General features: G+C 46.1%; 1 protein-coding gene across 1 annotated transcript in view; it reads right to left on the bottom strand.

Annotated features, from left to right (window-relative positions):
• Window positions 1-10789, bottom strand: part of cckbra (cholecystokinin B receptor a) — a gene marked incomplete at its 3' end in the record, with an annotated part of 67744 nt that extends 56955 nt beyond the window's left edge. Inside the window, exon 1 of the mRNA XM_079495325.1 lies at window positions 10352-10789. Within this exon, the coding sequence (XP_079351451.1) occupies window positions 10352-10514 (163 nt within the window). The 5' untranslated portion in view covers window positions 10515-10789. The remainder of the gene's footprint in view (window positions 1-10351) is intronic.
• Between the last annotated feature and the right edge of the window lie 3730 nt (window positions 10790-14519).

Genomic DNA, 14519 nt, shown 5'->3' with positions numbered 1-14519 from the left:
CTCTCTCTCTCTCTCTCTCTCTCTCTCTCTCTCTCTATCAGAGCCCTATAGGCCAGTGGCCTGTCTCTGTCTCTGTGACTCTCTCTCTGTCCTCTCTCTCCGTCTCCATCAGAGCCCTATAGGCCAGTGGCTGTCTCTGTCTCTGTGACTCTCTCTCTGTCTCTCTCTCCGTCTCCATCAGAGCCCTATAGGCCAGTGACCTGTCTCTGTGTCTCTCTCTCTGTCTCTCTCTCTCTCTCTCTCTCTCTCTCTGTCTCTCTCCGTCTCCATCAGAGCCCTATAGGCCAGTGGCCCGTCTCTGAGGAGTGAACCGAGCTGCTTCATTTAACGGATATGAGATCTGCTTCGGGGACAACTCATCTCAGGCGCGCACTCAGTAAAAAAAATAAAATAAATCCAAGTCAAATGAATGCTCTGGATTATCCTGACACTGTGAGCTCAGCGAAGTGCCACGACGCATCAGCCTGAATGGCAACAGCTTGGGCTCGCATGGTGGACCAACAATACAGTAGAGGCTTCATCTCATAACACGGTAGTCCAAAACGCTGACTCCTACTCCAAGGACAAACCTGATTATACAGTAGTAATGTGATGTGCACTATATGAAAGATGGTGATGGTTCTGCTGACCGACACATATTACATAAGGTTACTTTATGCATTAGATACAGTATACAGTGTTAGTGATGACAATGTTCTTTTTTCCTTTTCATATTTCAGTCACTGTGATGACGCTCTCACACAGAGCAACTTGGAGTGAAGAGTGACAGTAAAGTATGAATGGTAAGATCTGGAGAATCACACACATAGCACTCAGACAATAAACTTAAGAGGTATTTCCGTCTCGAAAGTAAAATAATAGCGAGGAACATGGCATTGAGCATATGGACCATGCTCCATCGAATATGATTATTAGTTAGTGATGATGTAACATGGAATGGTGGCGCATGGAACATTAAATTGTGCATGAAACATGGAATAATGTATGATGAGCACTGAATATAAAATGGTACATCGAACATAGAACCTGGAATAATGCATAATGCAAGTAACATGATTACATCTTCATTAAAATAGAAATACAGAAAATAGTTCCACGGTGAGAAAGAATATACAAATGGAGAATCACTGTAGGCAGCAAGGAAAGAAAACTCACATAATTGACCACGTAATTATGATTAAACTAGCCTAGAGTCACAGCTGTTCAAATTAAGAGTCTCAGACTATGGTATATAGGGTGTGTAGGATGGGTGACAAATTCCAAATGTACTTTGTCAATGAATTTAGTTTTCTCTCTCCATTCTGTCATAAACTATAGTAAAAACCAAACCAAAACAGGGCGGCGGTGGCTCAGGGGGTAGAGTGGCTGGATGGTTGGTTTGTGCTATTGCCATTGAGAATGCATTGGGCGTTTAAGTTAAATACAGAAACTGCCTGTCATAATTTCTCCCCCCTCCCTATTCCAAAGCCCCCCCAGGTACATTATATATTTAAAATATTTTCAGCAATGGTACACTTATTTTTTCAGTGGGTAGATCTTGTTGAGATGGTCATTTTTAAAGTAGATCTCACGTCATAAATGTGTGCCACCCCTGGTATACATCTTCCCGGTCTTCTCTTTTCTGTCTCTTTCCTCCCGAAAGTAAACAATTCTCTTCAATTCAGCGGATCAACAAAAAGCTATTTTTGAGTCTGATGAGTTGTGCTACCTAGTAATCAAGGACTGAAGAATTCATCTCCCATCCGTGGACTGTGGAGATGTGGGACTAATGAGAAATTCCAGGCAACATATTGCTCCAATAATTATTATGACTATAAAATCTATAAACCATGGCAGCAGTTGCACTGAGGTCCCCCTGAGAAGAGGACACTGAGGTCACTGAGGTCCCCCTGGGAAGAGGACACTGAGGTCCCCCCTGAGAAGAGGACACTGAGGTCACTGAGGTCCCCCCTGAGAAGAGGACACTGAGGACACTGAGGTCCCCCCTGAGAAGAGGACACTCCAGCCCCATGTAGACCTGAGAACGATGCTACAAACAGTTTTCTGAAAATATGTTTCTATATCAGTGGTTCTCTAACTATTTCATGTCAAGGACCCCCAGAATTATCTGTATCTGGCCGCGGACCCCCATCTGAAAATGTGTTTTACAGGCACCGCCCAGAAGCAAATATTTGAGTTAAAACAATTTTTTGCGCCACATTTTCACAATTAAAAACAAATAGCAGATCTACAAGCTTATCTATAGAAAAATAGCAGATCTACAAGCTTATGAGCTCATAGCGCGGCACTATGAGCTCAGCTTTTCTATAGCTAAACTATAACAACTAGTCGCAACTACTTGCAACCAACCCGTTTTAAGGACATGTCACACCAATGAAACTCTTTGCAACTGCCATTGGGGATAATGGTTGCATGCAACTACATGCAACTACTCGTGACCATTTGGTTGAAAGGAGTTGCATGGCAAATCATTGGTGCGGTTTGGGCCTAAAGCAGTGGATCACAACCTGTGGTACGCGTACCACCGGTGGTATGAAAGGCCCCCTCTGGTGCTAGGGCGGCTGTGGCTCAGGAGGTAGAGCAGGTCGTCCAATGATCCATGGGTCGGCGGTTCGAATCCCGGCTCCTCCTGTCCCGGCTCCTGACACTGAACCCTACATTGCCTCCAATGAGTCGGTCGGTGTGAGCTTGCCACCATTGGTGTGTGAATGTGGGAAGTGAGGACGCTGGCGTCGACTGTTCGCCGCTTCACCTCCCAATGTATGAATGAATTAACCATTGTAAGCGCTTTGAGTAGGCACGTAGTGCATAGAAAAGCGCCATTGCAATTCATTATTATTATTATTATCTCCCCAAAAAAAGAGAAAAAACAAGTGGACTGAAAAATATAATAGAAAACATAACGGCAGAAATCAATTTCTGGCCATGACTCTCCCATCCCTCCCGGCTCCCCCTGTCATCCTAGGTACCTTTAGCTCCAATACTCACTCATCTGTAAAAAGAAAAAAAACCCCAAACAAACATTGGTGTCAATTTTCATGCAGCCTTCAAGTCTGTTGTCAAAACCATCTTCTTTCACCTGCTTAGACTTTTAGCCAAGATCAAGCCTTATCACTCTCAGAATGACCTCGAGAGGGTTATCCTCCTTATCACTCTCAGAATGACCTCGAGAGGGTTATCCTCTTCTCACTCTCAGAATGACCTCGAGAGGGTTATCCTCCTTATCACTCTCAGAATGACCTCGAGAGGGTTATCCTCTTCTCACTCTCAGAATGACCTCGAGGGTTATCCTCCTTATCACTCTCAGAATGACCTCGAGAGGGTTATCCTCCTTATCACTCTCAGAATGACCTCCAGAGGGTTATCCTCCTTATCACTCTCAGAATGACCTCGAGAGGGTTATCCTCCTTATCACTCTCAGAATGACCTCCAGAGGGTTATCCTCCTTATCACTCTCAGAATGACCTCCAGAGGGTTATCCTCCTTATCACTCTCAGAATTACCTGGAGAGGGTTATCCTCGCTCTCAGAATGACCTCGAGAGGGTTATCCTCGCTCTCAGAATGACCTCGAGAGGGTTATCCTCGCTCTCAGAATGACCTCGAGAGGGTTATCCTCGCTCTCAGAATGACCTCGAGAGGGTTATCCTCACTCTCAGAATGACCTCGAGAGGGTTATCCTCACTCTCAGAATGACCTCGAGAGGGTTATCCTCACTCTCAGAATGACCTCGAGAGGGTTATCCTCACTCTCAGAATGACCTCGAGAGGGTTATCCTCGCTCTCAGAATGACCTCGAGAGGGTTATCCTCGCTCTCAGAATGACCTCGAGAGGGTTATCCTCGCTCTCAGAATGACCTCGAGAGGGTTATCCTCGCTCTCAGAATGACCTCGAGAGGGTTATCCACGCATTCATTCCATCGAGATCAGATTACTGTAACTCGCTGTATGTCGGCATCGATCAATCGCTGCTTAGGCTCTTGCAGCTGATCCAGAATGCCGCTGCCCGTCTCCTCACTGGAAAAAAAAGAAGCTAGAGCACATCAATCCAGCCTTGGCCACGCTCCGCTGGCTCCCTGTCCGCTCTCGAATTGATTTTAAGATTTTAATGTTTGTTTTCAAATTCCGAAATGGGTTGGCTCCCCCGTCTCCCTTGAGGATCTCTTTTCCAACCAGGGCCTTGAGGTCGACCAGCCAGCTGCCGCTGGAGGTGCCAAGGACCAGGCGAAAACCCAGGGATGCCCAGGCCTTTGCGGCGGCTGCCCCGAGGCGCTGAAACACTTTGCCCATACATATCAGAGCTGCCCAGTCGATCGATGCATGCATATTTTTTTAAATCTTTATAAAAAGATATACAGTATGCCCAGATTTGTGTGACTGTGTGTCTGTACCACAGAAATGGCTGAGCACGGATGATAAGAGCACCCCTCACTTCACACAAGTGTGATTTTTTAATCAAACAAATTAAACAAAATACCTGCACTGGGGACTGTAGCCAGGTTCTTACACCCCAGTCTGTTTATAGTGCATCTGTTTTTAACCATTTTGGGCGGGAACCACTTTTGGTGTTAGCATTATGTTATGCTTTAGCTATTGAAAATAGCAGATCTACAAGCTCATAGCGCGCCACCGAGTGGCGCGCTACGAGCTTGTAGGTCTGCTATTTTCGAAAAAAACAAATTTTAGAATCTGATCTCAGGTCAAAATGGGTTAAATCTGTACAGCACTTTGGTTGACCTGGGCATGAGAAGTAGTGAATGCATGAAACCCACAACCAAATACACGTGCTGAAAGACAAGATTTCTTAATTACGAGACAACCTGAATCATGGTAATCTTGATCAGTCACTTAGCATCAATCGAGTCAGAAGGTGGCAGGAAGGGGTACAGTGCTAGGGGCCGGGGGAGAGGCGAGTCTTCAGACTACAGCAGGAAGGGGTACAGTGCTAGGGGCCGGGGGAGAGGCGAGTCTTCAGACTACAGCAGGAAGGGGTACAGTGCTAGGGGCCGGGGGAGAGGCGAGTCTTCAGACTACAGCAGGAAGGGGTACAGTGCTAGGGGCCGGGGGAGAGGCGAGTCTTCAGACTACAGCAGGAAGGGGTACAGTGCTAGGGGCCGGGGGAGAGGCGAGTCTTCAGACTACAGCAGGAAGGGGTACAGTGCTAGGGGCCGGGGGAGAGGAGAGTCTTCAGACTACAGCAGGAAGGGGTACAGTGCTAGGGGCCGGGGGAGAGGCGAGTCTTCAGACTACAGCAGGAAGGGGTACAGTGCTAGGGGCCGGGGGAGAGGAGAGTCTTCAGACTACAGCAGGAAGGGGTACAGTGCTAGGGGCCGGGGGAGAGGCGAGTCTTCAGACTACAGCAGGAAGGGGTACAGTGCTAGGGGCCGGGGGAGAGGCGAGTCTTCAGACTACAGCAGGAAGGGGTACAGTGCTAGGGGCCGGGGGAGAGGAGAGTCTTCAGACTACAGCAGGAAGGGGTACAGTGCTAGGGGCCGGGGGAGAGGCGAGTCTTCAGACTACAGCAGGAAGGGGTACAGTGCTAGGGGCCGGGGGAGAGGAGAGTCTTCAGACTACAGCAGGAAGGGGTACAGTGCTAGGGGCCGGGGGAGAGGAGAGTCTTCAGACTACAGCAGGAAGGGGTACAGTGCTAGGGGCCGGGGGAGAGGCGAGTCTTCAGACTACAGCAGGAAGGGGTACAGTGCTAGGGGCCGGGGGAGAGGCGAGTCTTCAGACTACAGCAGGAAGGGGTACAGTGCTAGGGGCCGGGGGAGAGGAGAGTCTTCAGACTACAGCAGGAAGGGGTACAGTGCTAGGGGCCGGGGGAGAGGCGAGTCTTCAGACTACAGCAGGAAGGGGTACAGTGCTAGGGGCCGGGGGAGAGGCGAGTCTTCAGACTACAGCAGGAAGGGGTACAGTGCTAGGGGCCGGGGGAGAGGAGAGTCTTCAGACTACAGCAGGAAGGGGTACAGTGCTAGGGGCCGGGGGAGAGGCGAGTCTTCAGACTACAGCAGGAAGGGGTACAGTGCTAGGGGCCGGGGGAGAGGCGAGTCTTCAGACTACAGCAGGAAGGGGTACAGTGCTAGGGGCCGGGGGAGAGGCGAGTCTTCAGACTACAGCAGGAAGGGGTACAGTGCTAGGGGCCGGGGGAGAGGAGAGTCTTCAGACTACAGCAGGAAGGGGTACAGTGCTAGGGGCCGGGGGAGAGGCGAGTCTTCAGACTACAGCAGGAAGGGGTACAGTGCTAGGGGCCGGGGGAGAGGAGAGTCTTCAGACTACAGCAGGAAGGGGTACAGTGCTAGGGGCCGGGGGAGAGGAGAGTCTTCAGACTACAGCAGGAAGGGGTACAGTGCTAGGGGCCGGGGGAGAGGCGAGTCTTCAGACTACAGCAGGAAGGGGTACAGTGCTAGGGGCCGGGGGAGAGGCGAGTCTTCAGACTACAGCAGGAAGGGGTACAGTGCTAGGGGCCGGGGGAGAGGAGAGTCTTCAGACTACAGCAGGAAGGGGTACAGTGCTAGGGGCCGGGGGAGAGGCGAGTCTTCAGACTACAGCAGGAAGGGGTACAGTGCTAGGGGCCGGGGGAGAGGCGAGTCTTCAGACTACAGCAGGAAGGGGTACAGTGCTAGGGGCCGGGGGAGAGGCGAGTCTTCAGACTACAGCAGGAAGGGGTACAGTACTAGGGGCCGGGGGAGAGGAGAGTCTTCAGACTACAGCAGGAAGGGGTACAGTGCTAGGGGCCGGGGGAGAGGCGAGTCTTCAGACTACAGCAGGAAGGGGTACAGTGCTAGGGGCCGGGGGAGAGGCGAGTCTTCAGACTACAGCAGGAAGGGGTACAGTGCTAGGGGCCGGGGGAGAGGCGAGTCTTCAGACTACAGCAGGAAGGGGTACAGTGCTAGGGGCCGGGGGAGAGGCGAGTCTTCAGACTACAGCAGGAAGGGGTACAGTGCTAGGGGCCGGGGGAGAGGAGAGTCTTCAGACTACAGCAGGAAGGGGTACAGTGCTAGGGGCCGGGGGAGAGGAGAGTCTTCAGACTACAGCAGGAAGGGGTACAGTGCTAGGGGCCGGGGGAGAGGCGAGTCTTCAGACTACAGCAGGAAGGGGTACAGTGCTAGGGGCCGGGGGAGAGGCGAGTCTTCAGACTACAGCAGGAAGGGGTACAGTGCTAGGGGCCGGGGGAGAGGCGAGTCTTCAGACTACAGCAGGAAGGGGTACAGTGCTAGGGGCCGGGGGAGAGGCGAGTCTTCAGACTACAGCAGGAAGGGGTACAGTACTAGGGGCCGGGGGAGAGGCGAGTCTTCAGACTACGGCAGAACATCGGGAGTGAAGTCTATAGTGCTATCACAGAGATGTTCTTATTCAGGTGTGTGAAAACATTTGAACAGTGAGGCCCCTACCAACTGAAGGACCTTGGTACTGTGCTACCGTAATTTCTCCCCCTTGTTTGGCCTGGCAACAGTGAGAGTGACATATCATGGCAACAAAACAGTGCTTAATTACTTACACTATCTGGCCTGGAGGAACATCTGCAAATAAATAAATATAGGCTATGGGTCCACTGGGGAAGCGGGTGAGAAAGAGAACTACTAATTGAATTATTCTGCTCTGCTGCCAAGCACTGTGTGTGTGTGTGTGTGTGTGTGTGTGTGTGTGTGTGTGTGTGTGTGTGTGTGTGTGTGTGTGTGTGTGTGTGTGTGTGTGACTTCACCGTCACACTATGCAGTACAATCCTCAGTGTTAATTTAGTCCATTTTGTAACAGTTACAAATGTAACAAAAAAATAAATCAGACCCGTCTGAAGTGAGTGGTGCTGTACTGTACTTGTGCTTTATGTACTGTACTGTACTGTACTGTACTGTACTGTACTGTACTGTACTGTACTGTACTGTACTGTACTGCACAAGCCCTCCTCCCTGGCCTGTGTGTGTCTGTGTGTTAGGCTGTGCAACAGTGACACTTGGTGGTGAACAAACGCTTAATTTTGTGCTTGGACAGACAGACCCAGGGACAGACAGACCCAGGGAGGCAGGGACAGACCCAGGGACACACATAGCTGTCTATAGGAGTGGTTGCACCACTCAACAAAAAATTGATCCATTTGGTTACATCTGGAGTTTACAGGCGTACTACACACGTCTGAAAAGGGCCAATAAAGAGGTTGAATGAGTAATAGTTTGTGGTCTCATGGTTGATTCCATTGCCCTCAAGGTATACCGCTATAGAAGCATGGAGTCCACTGCCAATGTTACGCAATGGAAGACTATACCACCACATTACAGTATATATGGTCAATAAAGGAAATGCACGAGTGAAGGTTGTGTGAATGCCTGTAAATTATTTAGTGGGGGAAGATTTGAGAATTCCTCTATACCGCCGCAGCAGTGAGCCGAGCAATAGCTGGACTGTCGCCCACATGTAGACCTCATTTCCCTATCCTCTGATGGAAGGCACAAGGCAACAGTCGGAGGCTAAGCCGCCAGTTGCCATAGCACTGTCTCCATATGCCATTCCTTTCATAGCACTGAAGCATGGCTTCAGCACTGAAGCATATGCCATTCCTTTCATAGCACTGAAGCATATGCCATTCCTTTCCATGCCATTGTTTTGACACACAATTAAATGGAGTACATTATTTCTGGGGCCTGTTTTGACATCAAAGTCCAACAACTGGAATAAGAAAAACGTATATAACAGCTGAAGGATTTCAGCTATAACAGGATAACAGACCTGAGGCCAATTCCATCAGGCAATTTAGACTTTTTTTTTTTTTAAAGAGAACATAATGCCAAAAAAGATACTTTAGATTGAGAATTTAGAAATTACTCCATTTGTGTCATTTTATTTATAGCTATTATAATTAAATTCCCAGTGAAGTTTACCGTTTCATTGCACTGATTTGGACAAGTTGAATGTAAAATATATCCTGTCTCTATTCAAGTGTTTGACCACATGCAAAACGTGTGTGTGTGTGTGTGTGTGTGTGTGTGAGAGAGAGAGAGAGAGAGCATCAGCCAATTAGATTCTGAATCTTGGGGAATCAGTAGGCTATAGCCTCCAGAGAGGTGTAGGTCTTTTTTTAACAGGGCAAAAATTCACAAACATATATTCGTGCAAATCAATAGCCTATAGGGATCATAGATCACAGAAGAATCTGTATGCATGGACCTGTCAGCTCCATTCTGCATAATTAAAACGCAAGGAAGAAGTGGGTGATGTGTAGAGCCTAATAATTTCAATACTCAAAAATAGCCATAAAACAATGTAAAGCAATCAAAGATATTAAGTAGGCTGCGCCCACGGCCGGGAAAACGTTACATGAGCATCAAGAGCAGCACCTCCAGACTCTTGAACAGTTTCTACTTGCTGAACAAGAACTAGGACTGGTGACACTGCACAGACTGAAGTCTGTTTTAGTACTCCATATATACACGTAGGCTACATCACTATACTAAATTATTTATATGCATACATGTAGATTAGTCATGTACTATGCACTTTATGTACAACCAAGAATTGCACCCATGTTACTTGTAATATTAGCCCGTCTCCGGACCCCCCGGGTTGAGCTCCTTTGGACGCGGTAGGTCCAAAGGAGCTCAACCCGGGGGTCCGGAGACGGGCTATTGTAATATGTGACAATAAAGTCTGATTCTGATTGATTCTGAGATATTTCCATCCTAATAGGCTCCCTCCCAGTTTGCATGGACTACAGAAGAACATTGTTGCAGTCACTGTGAAACCCACCCATTCTGTCTCGTTAACAAGACAGATGCAGAAACGACTTGAGTTTGAATAATCAATTCCCTGTATGTGCACTGCAAACAATAACCTTGGCTCATTCTACTGGTTCTTGTAGGAATTTACACTGTATTTTCCTACAGTTTTGCCATGTAGTCTAAAAGTAAAAGCAAGTATTCATATTACATTATTAAGCACTGCAGTCAACTGTTAATGTTTACTTTTGTTATCAATTGAGAAGATGATTAGTTTCTGCAGGAAAGGATATGTATTGGCCTGGGGTATTGGCAATTGTAGCTTAATATAGCCTCTTTTTGGCAAACACTTAATTTATCTCAAAAGGGCAATTTTTGTTGTAACTTGTACCTTAACATTGAATTATTTCTCTAACAATGTAGGCTATAGCTCAGCTGAGCTAGAGCCAAAACAGCATTATAATTGATCTAGCGTTATTAGTCTTCATGTTTAGTTCAAGCACAAGCCAAGGGCACGGCCAAACCATTCTGTTAATTATAGGCTAATTAAGACAGCTGTTGCGGCGGCTGTGTAAAGCGATTAAGAATCGGAATAGGTTAGAATAGAAGAGAATAGTGCTGGAGTTTAGGCGAAACCGCGAAAGTACCTTTCTGGCGTGCAGATGAAGATCTCGGGTTGACAGATCCGTTGCTACAGGTGGTGGAATTGACTTCTTCTTCCAGGCTGGCGTTTAAAGAGATGTTCGCTTTGTCCAGAACATAGTCCAGGAATGCGCCCACCACGCTGGAATTGTTTGTTTGTAGGGCCATGATGTTCCCAAATCATACAACTACTTGCACCAACAATAAACAACTTGTTAGTCTACTCATCTTACTGCAAAGCCATTTTTTAAAGAAGGGGAGAAAAAAACCGTACAATTAAGTGTCATAAATTATTGCCATTTGAAAGTCCTACATTTCTCAACAGCTCTGCAGTTAAAATCCTTCTCTGGAGGAATGCAGGGAGAATGAAGGAGAGGACTGAGGGAGCGTGTGTTTGCCCGGCTCCCCCCCGCCCCCCTATACCCAGCTGGAAGCGATGTGGGCTGCTGAGGCTGACGAGATAACTGAAGTGAGAAGAGAGACAGCTAGGACTTGGCAAGAGTCTCTCTCTCTCTCTCTCTCTCTCTCCCTGTGTGTGTGTGTGTGTGTGTGTGTGTGTGTGAGAGAGTGTGCGTGTGAGAGAATCCTGATCACTCATGCAACACCACAGACTGTCACAGAGAGGATTACAGAGAGAGAGAGAAAGAGAGAGAGACATAGGCCTACAGTATAAACATAATGTGCATGCAGTGCATATATATGCAGCCCCAGTTGATCAGGGATTAAGTTGGATAGAGCTATCGATCACTTATAGTAGGAACGCCTAATAGTCATATGAGACAGCTTCATTCTGCAGCATGCACAGGACACAACACTGCATTCTAATTGGCTTTAAAAGCCACCATGCCTGGAAAGGATTTATCGGTCTTTAACTGAGATTATTCGGTTCCGTTTTGGAAAAGAATTAAGCGGATATTAGAAAATGATGTGCGCTAAAGCACTAAATGATGTCTGTTATCTATGTTATACGGTAATTTAACAACAAAGAGTCTGACCATACCCTAGGTGGGGTTGGCGAAAGGGCCTTTCTGTGTGTTTGCATGTTCTCCCCGTGTCCCCTAGGGCAGGTACCCTCACAAAAAACATGCAGACTCAGTAAACTGCCCCCCCCCCCCCCCCCCCCCCCCCCTGGCCAGCCGGAGCGCCTGATGGAGGGGAAAGGAACTGGAAACTCCCCTGTCAGGTGAAAAGAAGCGGACTCCTCATGCAGTGAAGGAAGTATGAAGTCAGTTCGTTGCTCTCCCCAGGTTGGCAGAGGGAGTATAAAGCCCAGGATTACATTAGATAATTGACACTGGAAAATTATGGGGTTACAAAATCGTGGGAACCCATTTTGGGCGGGAACCCCTTTTGGTGTTAGCATTATGTTATGCTTTAGCTATTGAAAAATAGCAGATCTACAAGCTCATAGCGCGCGACCGAGTGGCGCGCTACGAGCTTGTAGGTCTGCTATTTTTGAAAAACCGAAGAACAACTGACAACGTAGCTTTTTCAGAAAACTGTCAGGATGTAGAAGACATTTTTAGAATCTGATCTCAGGTCAAAAAAACCGCTCGGTTTCAAACTTGGCACGTGTATCATAAAACCCCTGAGGTGTGCTGTGTGGGCGGCAATTCGGACGGCCCATAACTATAATATACCGGTAGGTGACAGCAAATAGCGCAGGCAGACTGTCGCGTCAAAAAACGCCTAGAGCAGGCATCTCTTCCGGGTTTCTAAACAGCTGGTGGAACTGGGCGGCTTCAACTCCAACACAAAAACGGAAACGATTTTACCGACGCTATACAAAAGAAGTTGAAGACACGCACTAGCGTAATTTCCATCCACCAGCTGTTTAAAAACCAGAAAATCTAACACAACAGAATGGTAGATTAAACAGCCAATCACTCATTTGGGAATCACATAGTAATTAGACGTATTTTGCTTCAAGCCCAAATGTCAATAGACACACAGAATAGGTTGTAGATGGGTAATCAATTAATGAGAGAACAGGCTTCCTCTCCAAGCCAATATGCTGTAAGGTTACTATTTTATACACTATAGCCTACTGATGAAAGCGTAATGAGGGAAATACTGATTGCTGATCATGTCTCATATGGCTAAAGGCAACACACACACACACACACACACACACACGCACACGCACACGCACACACACACACACGGTGCCTGAGCGCAGCAGAGTGCTCTGTCTCTCATCTGAAACCATTAGTACTTTCATCCCTCATTTTGAAGGAACATCCTGTAAGCTTTGATCCTCAATCTACACACACACGCACACGCACAAGCACGCACACGCACACGCACGAGCATGAAGCTTTTGAATATACATAATACATGTGTCAGCAAGGCTGCAGGACGTACAAAGGCCTGGTGGCTCAGTGCCACAAAGACAAATTACAATGGACTAGAAAGACCCTGAAAAGTTTCAGGAAGAACAATGATATAAGGCTCAGAATTGGATATTACTGCTTGCTTCATAGGCTACTGTCTGGGGACCATTTCTTACATCATCATCATGGCGCCCCAGAATGTTGAGCAGGCAGCTCACTTGCTGAATGAACTGTGTACAACTGTGAATAGGATTGATTGATTGATTGATTGATTGAAAAACAGTTTGCAGAATTACAGTACATTTCAAGCACAAACTCAATACAAAGGCTGTTAACTGTGAGTGGACGACCCAATTAAGCATTACACTTGTTTCCAATAGGGTCCACAATGTTCAATTCATCAAAGAAGGACAAAACGTTATTTGCACCGAGGTGCGTTGTGGCCTGGGCTTGTAGATCTGCTCTTTTGGCTATTTATGACCATCCATGGCACTCGATCATGTTGTCTCAGTAAGACAGCATTATGGTAATTATAGTCCAGGAAGGAAGTGAGACCAGACACTTTGAAATACTAAAATATCTAAAAACACATATTACTCACATAAAACCCCCCAGGAAAGTGTTTCTTGTCACCCAAACATCATTAAAATAAGATCTGGTTGTAAAAGGGCTGAAGTGGCCCTTTAAGTGCTTAAAGACTTCCTTGAACATCATATCAGCAACTTATTAATTAGAGACATGACAGAATGAACATCATATCAGCAACTTATTAATTAGAGACATGACAGAATGACATGACAACTTATTAATTAGAGACATGACAGAATGAACATCATATCAGCAACTTATTAATTAGAGACATGACAGAATGACATGACAACATATTAATTAGAGACATGACAGAATGACATGACAACATATTAATTAGAGACATGACAGAATGACATGACAACATATTAATTAGAGACATGACAGAATGAACATCATATCAGCAACTTATTAATTAGAGACATGACAGAATGACATGACAACATATTAATTAGAGACATGACAGAATGACATGACAACATATTAATTAGAGACATGACAGAATGACATGACAACATATTAATTAGAGACATGACAGAATGAACATCATATCAGCAACTTATTAATTAGAGACATGACAGAATGACATGACAACATATTAATTAGAGACATGACAGAATGACATGACAACATATTAATTAGAGACATGACAGAATGACATGACAACATATTAATTAGAGACATGACAGAATGAACATCATATCAGCAACTTATTAATTAGAGACATGACAGAATGACATGACAACATATTAATTAGAGACATAACAGAATGACATGACAACATATTAATTAGAGACATGACAGAATGACATGACAACATATTAATTAGAGACATGACAGAATGAACATCATATCAGCAACTTATTAATTAGAGACATGACAGAATGAACATCATATCAGCAACTTATTAATTAGAGACATGACAGAATGACATGACAACATATTAATTAGAGACATGACAGAATGACATGACAACATATTAATTAGAGACATGACAGAATGACATGACAACATATTAATTAGAGACATGACAGAATGAACATCATATCAGCAACTTATTAATTAGAGACATGACAGAATGACATGACAACTTATTAATTAGAGACATGACAGAATGACATGACAACATATTAATTAGAGACATGACAGAATGACATGACAACATATTAATTAGAGACATGACAGAATGAACATCATATCAGCAACTTATTAATTAGAGACATGACAGAATGACATGACAACTTATTAATTA

Source organism: Electrona antarctica (genome assembly GCF_951216825.1).
Source record: "Electrona antarctica genome assembly, chromosome: 24".
Taxonomy (NCBI): domain Eukaryota; kingdom Metazoa; phylum Chordata; class Actinopteri; order Myctophiformes; family Myctophidae; genus Electrona; species Electrona antarctica.
This window is presented reverse-complemented; position numbering and strand designations above follow the sequence as displayed.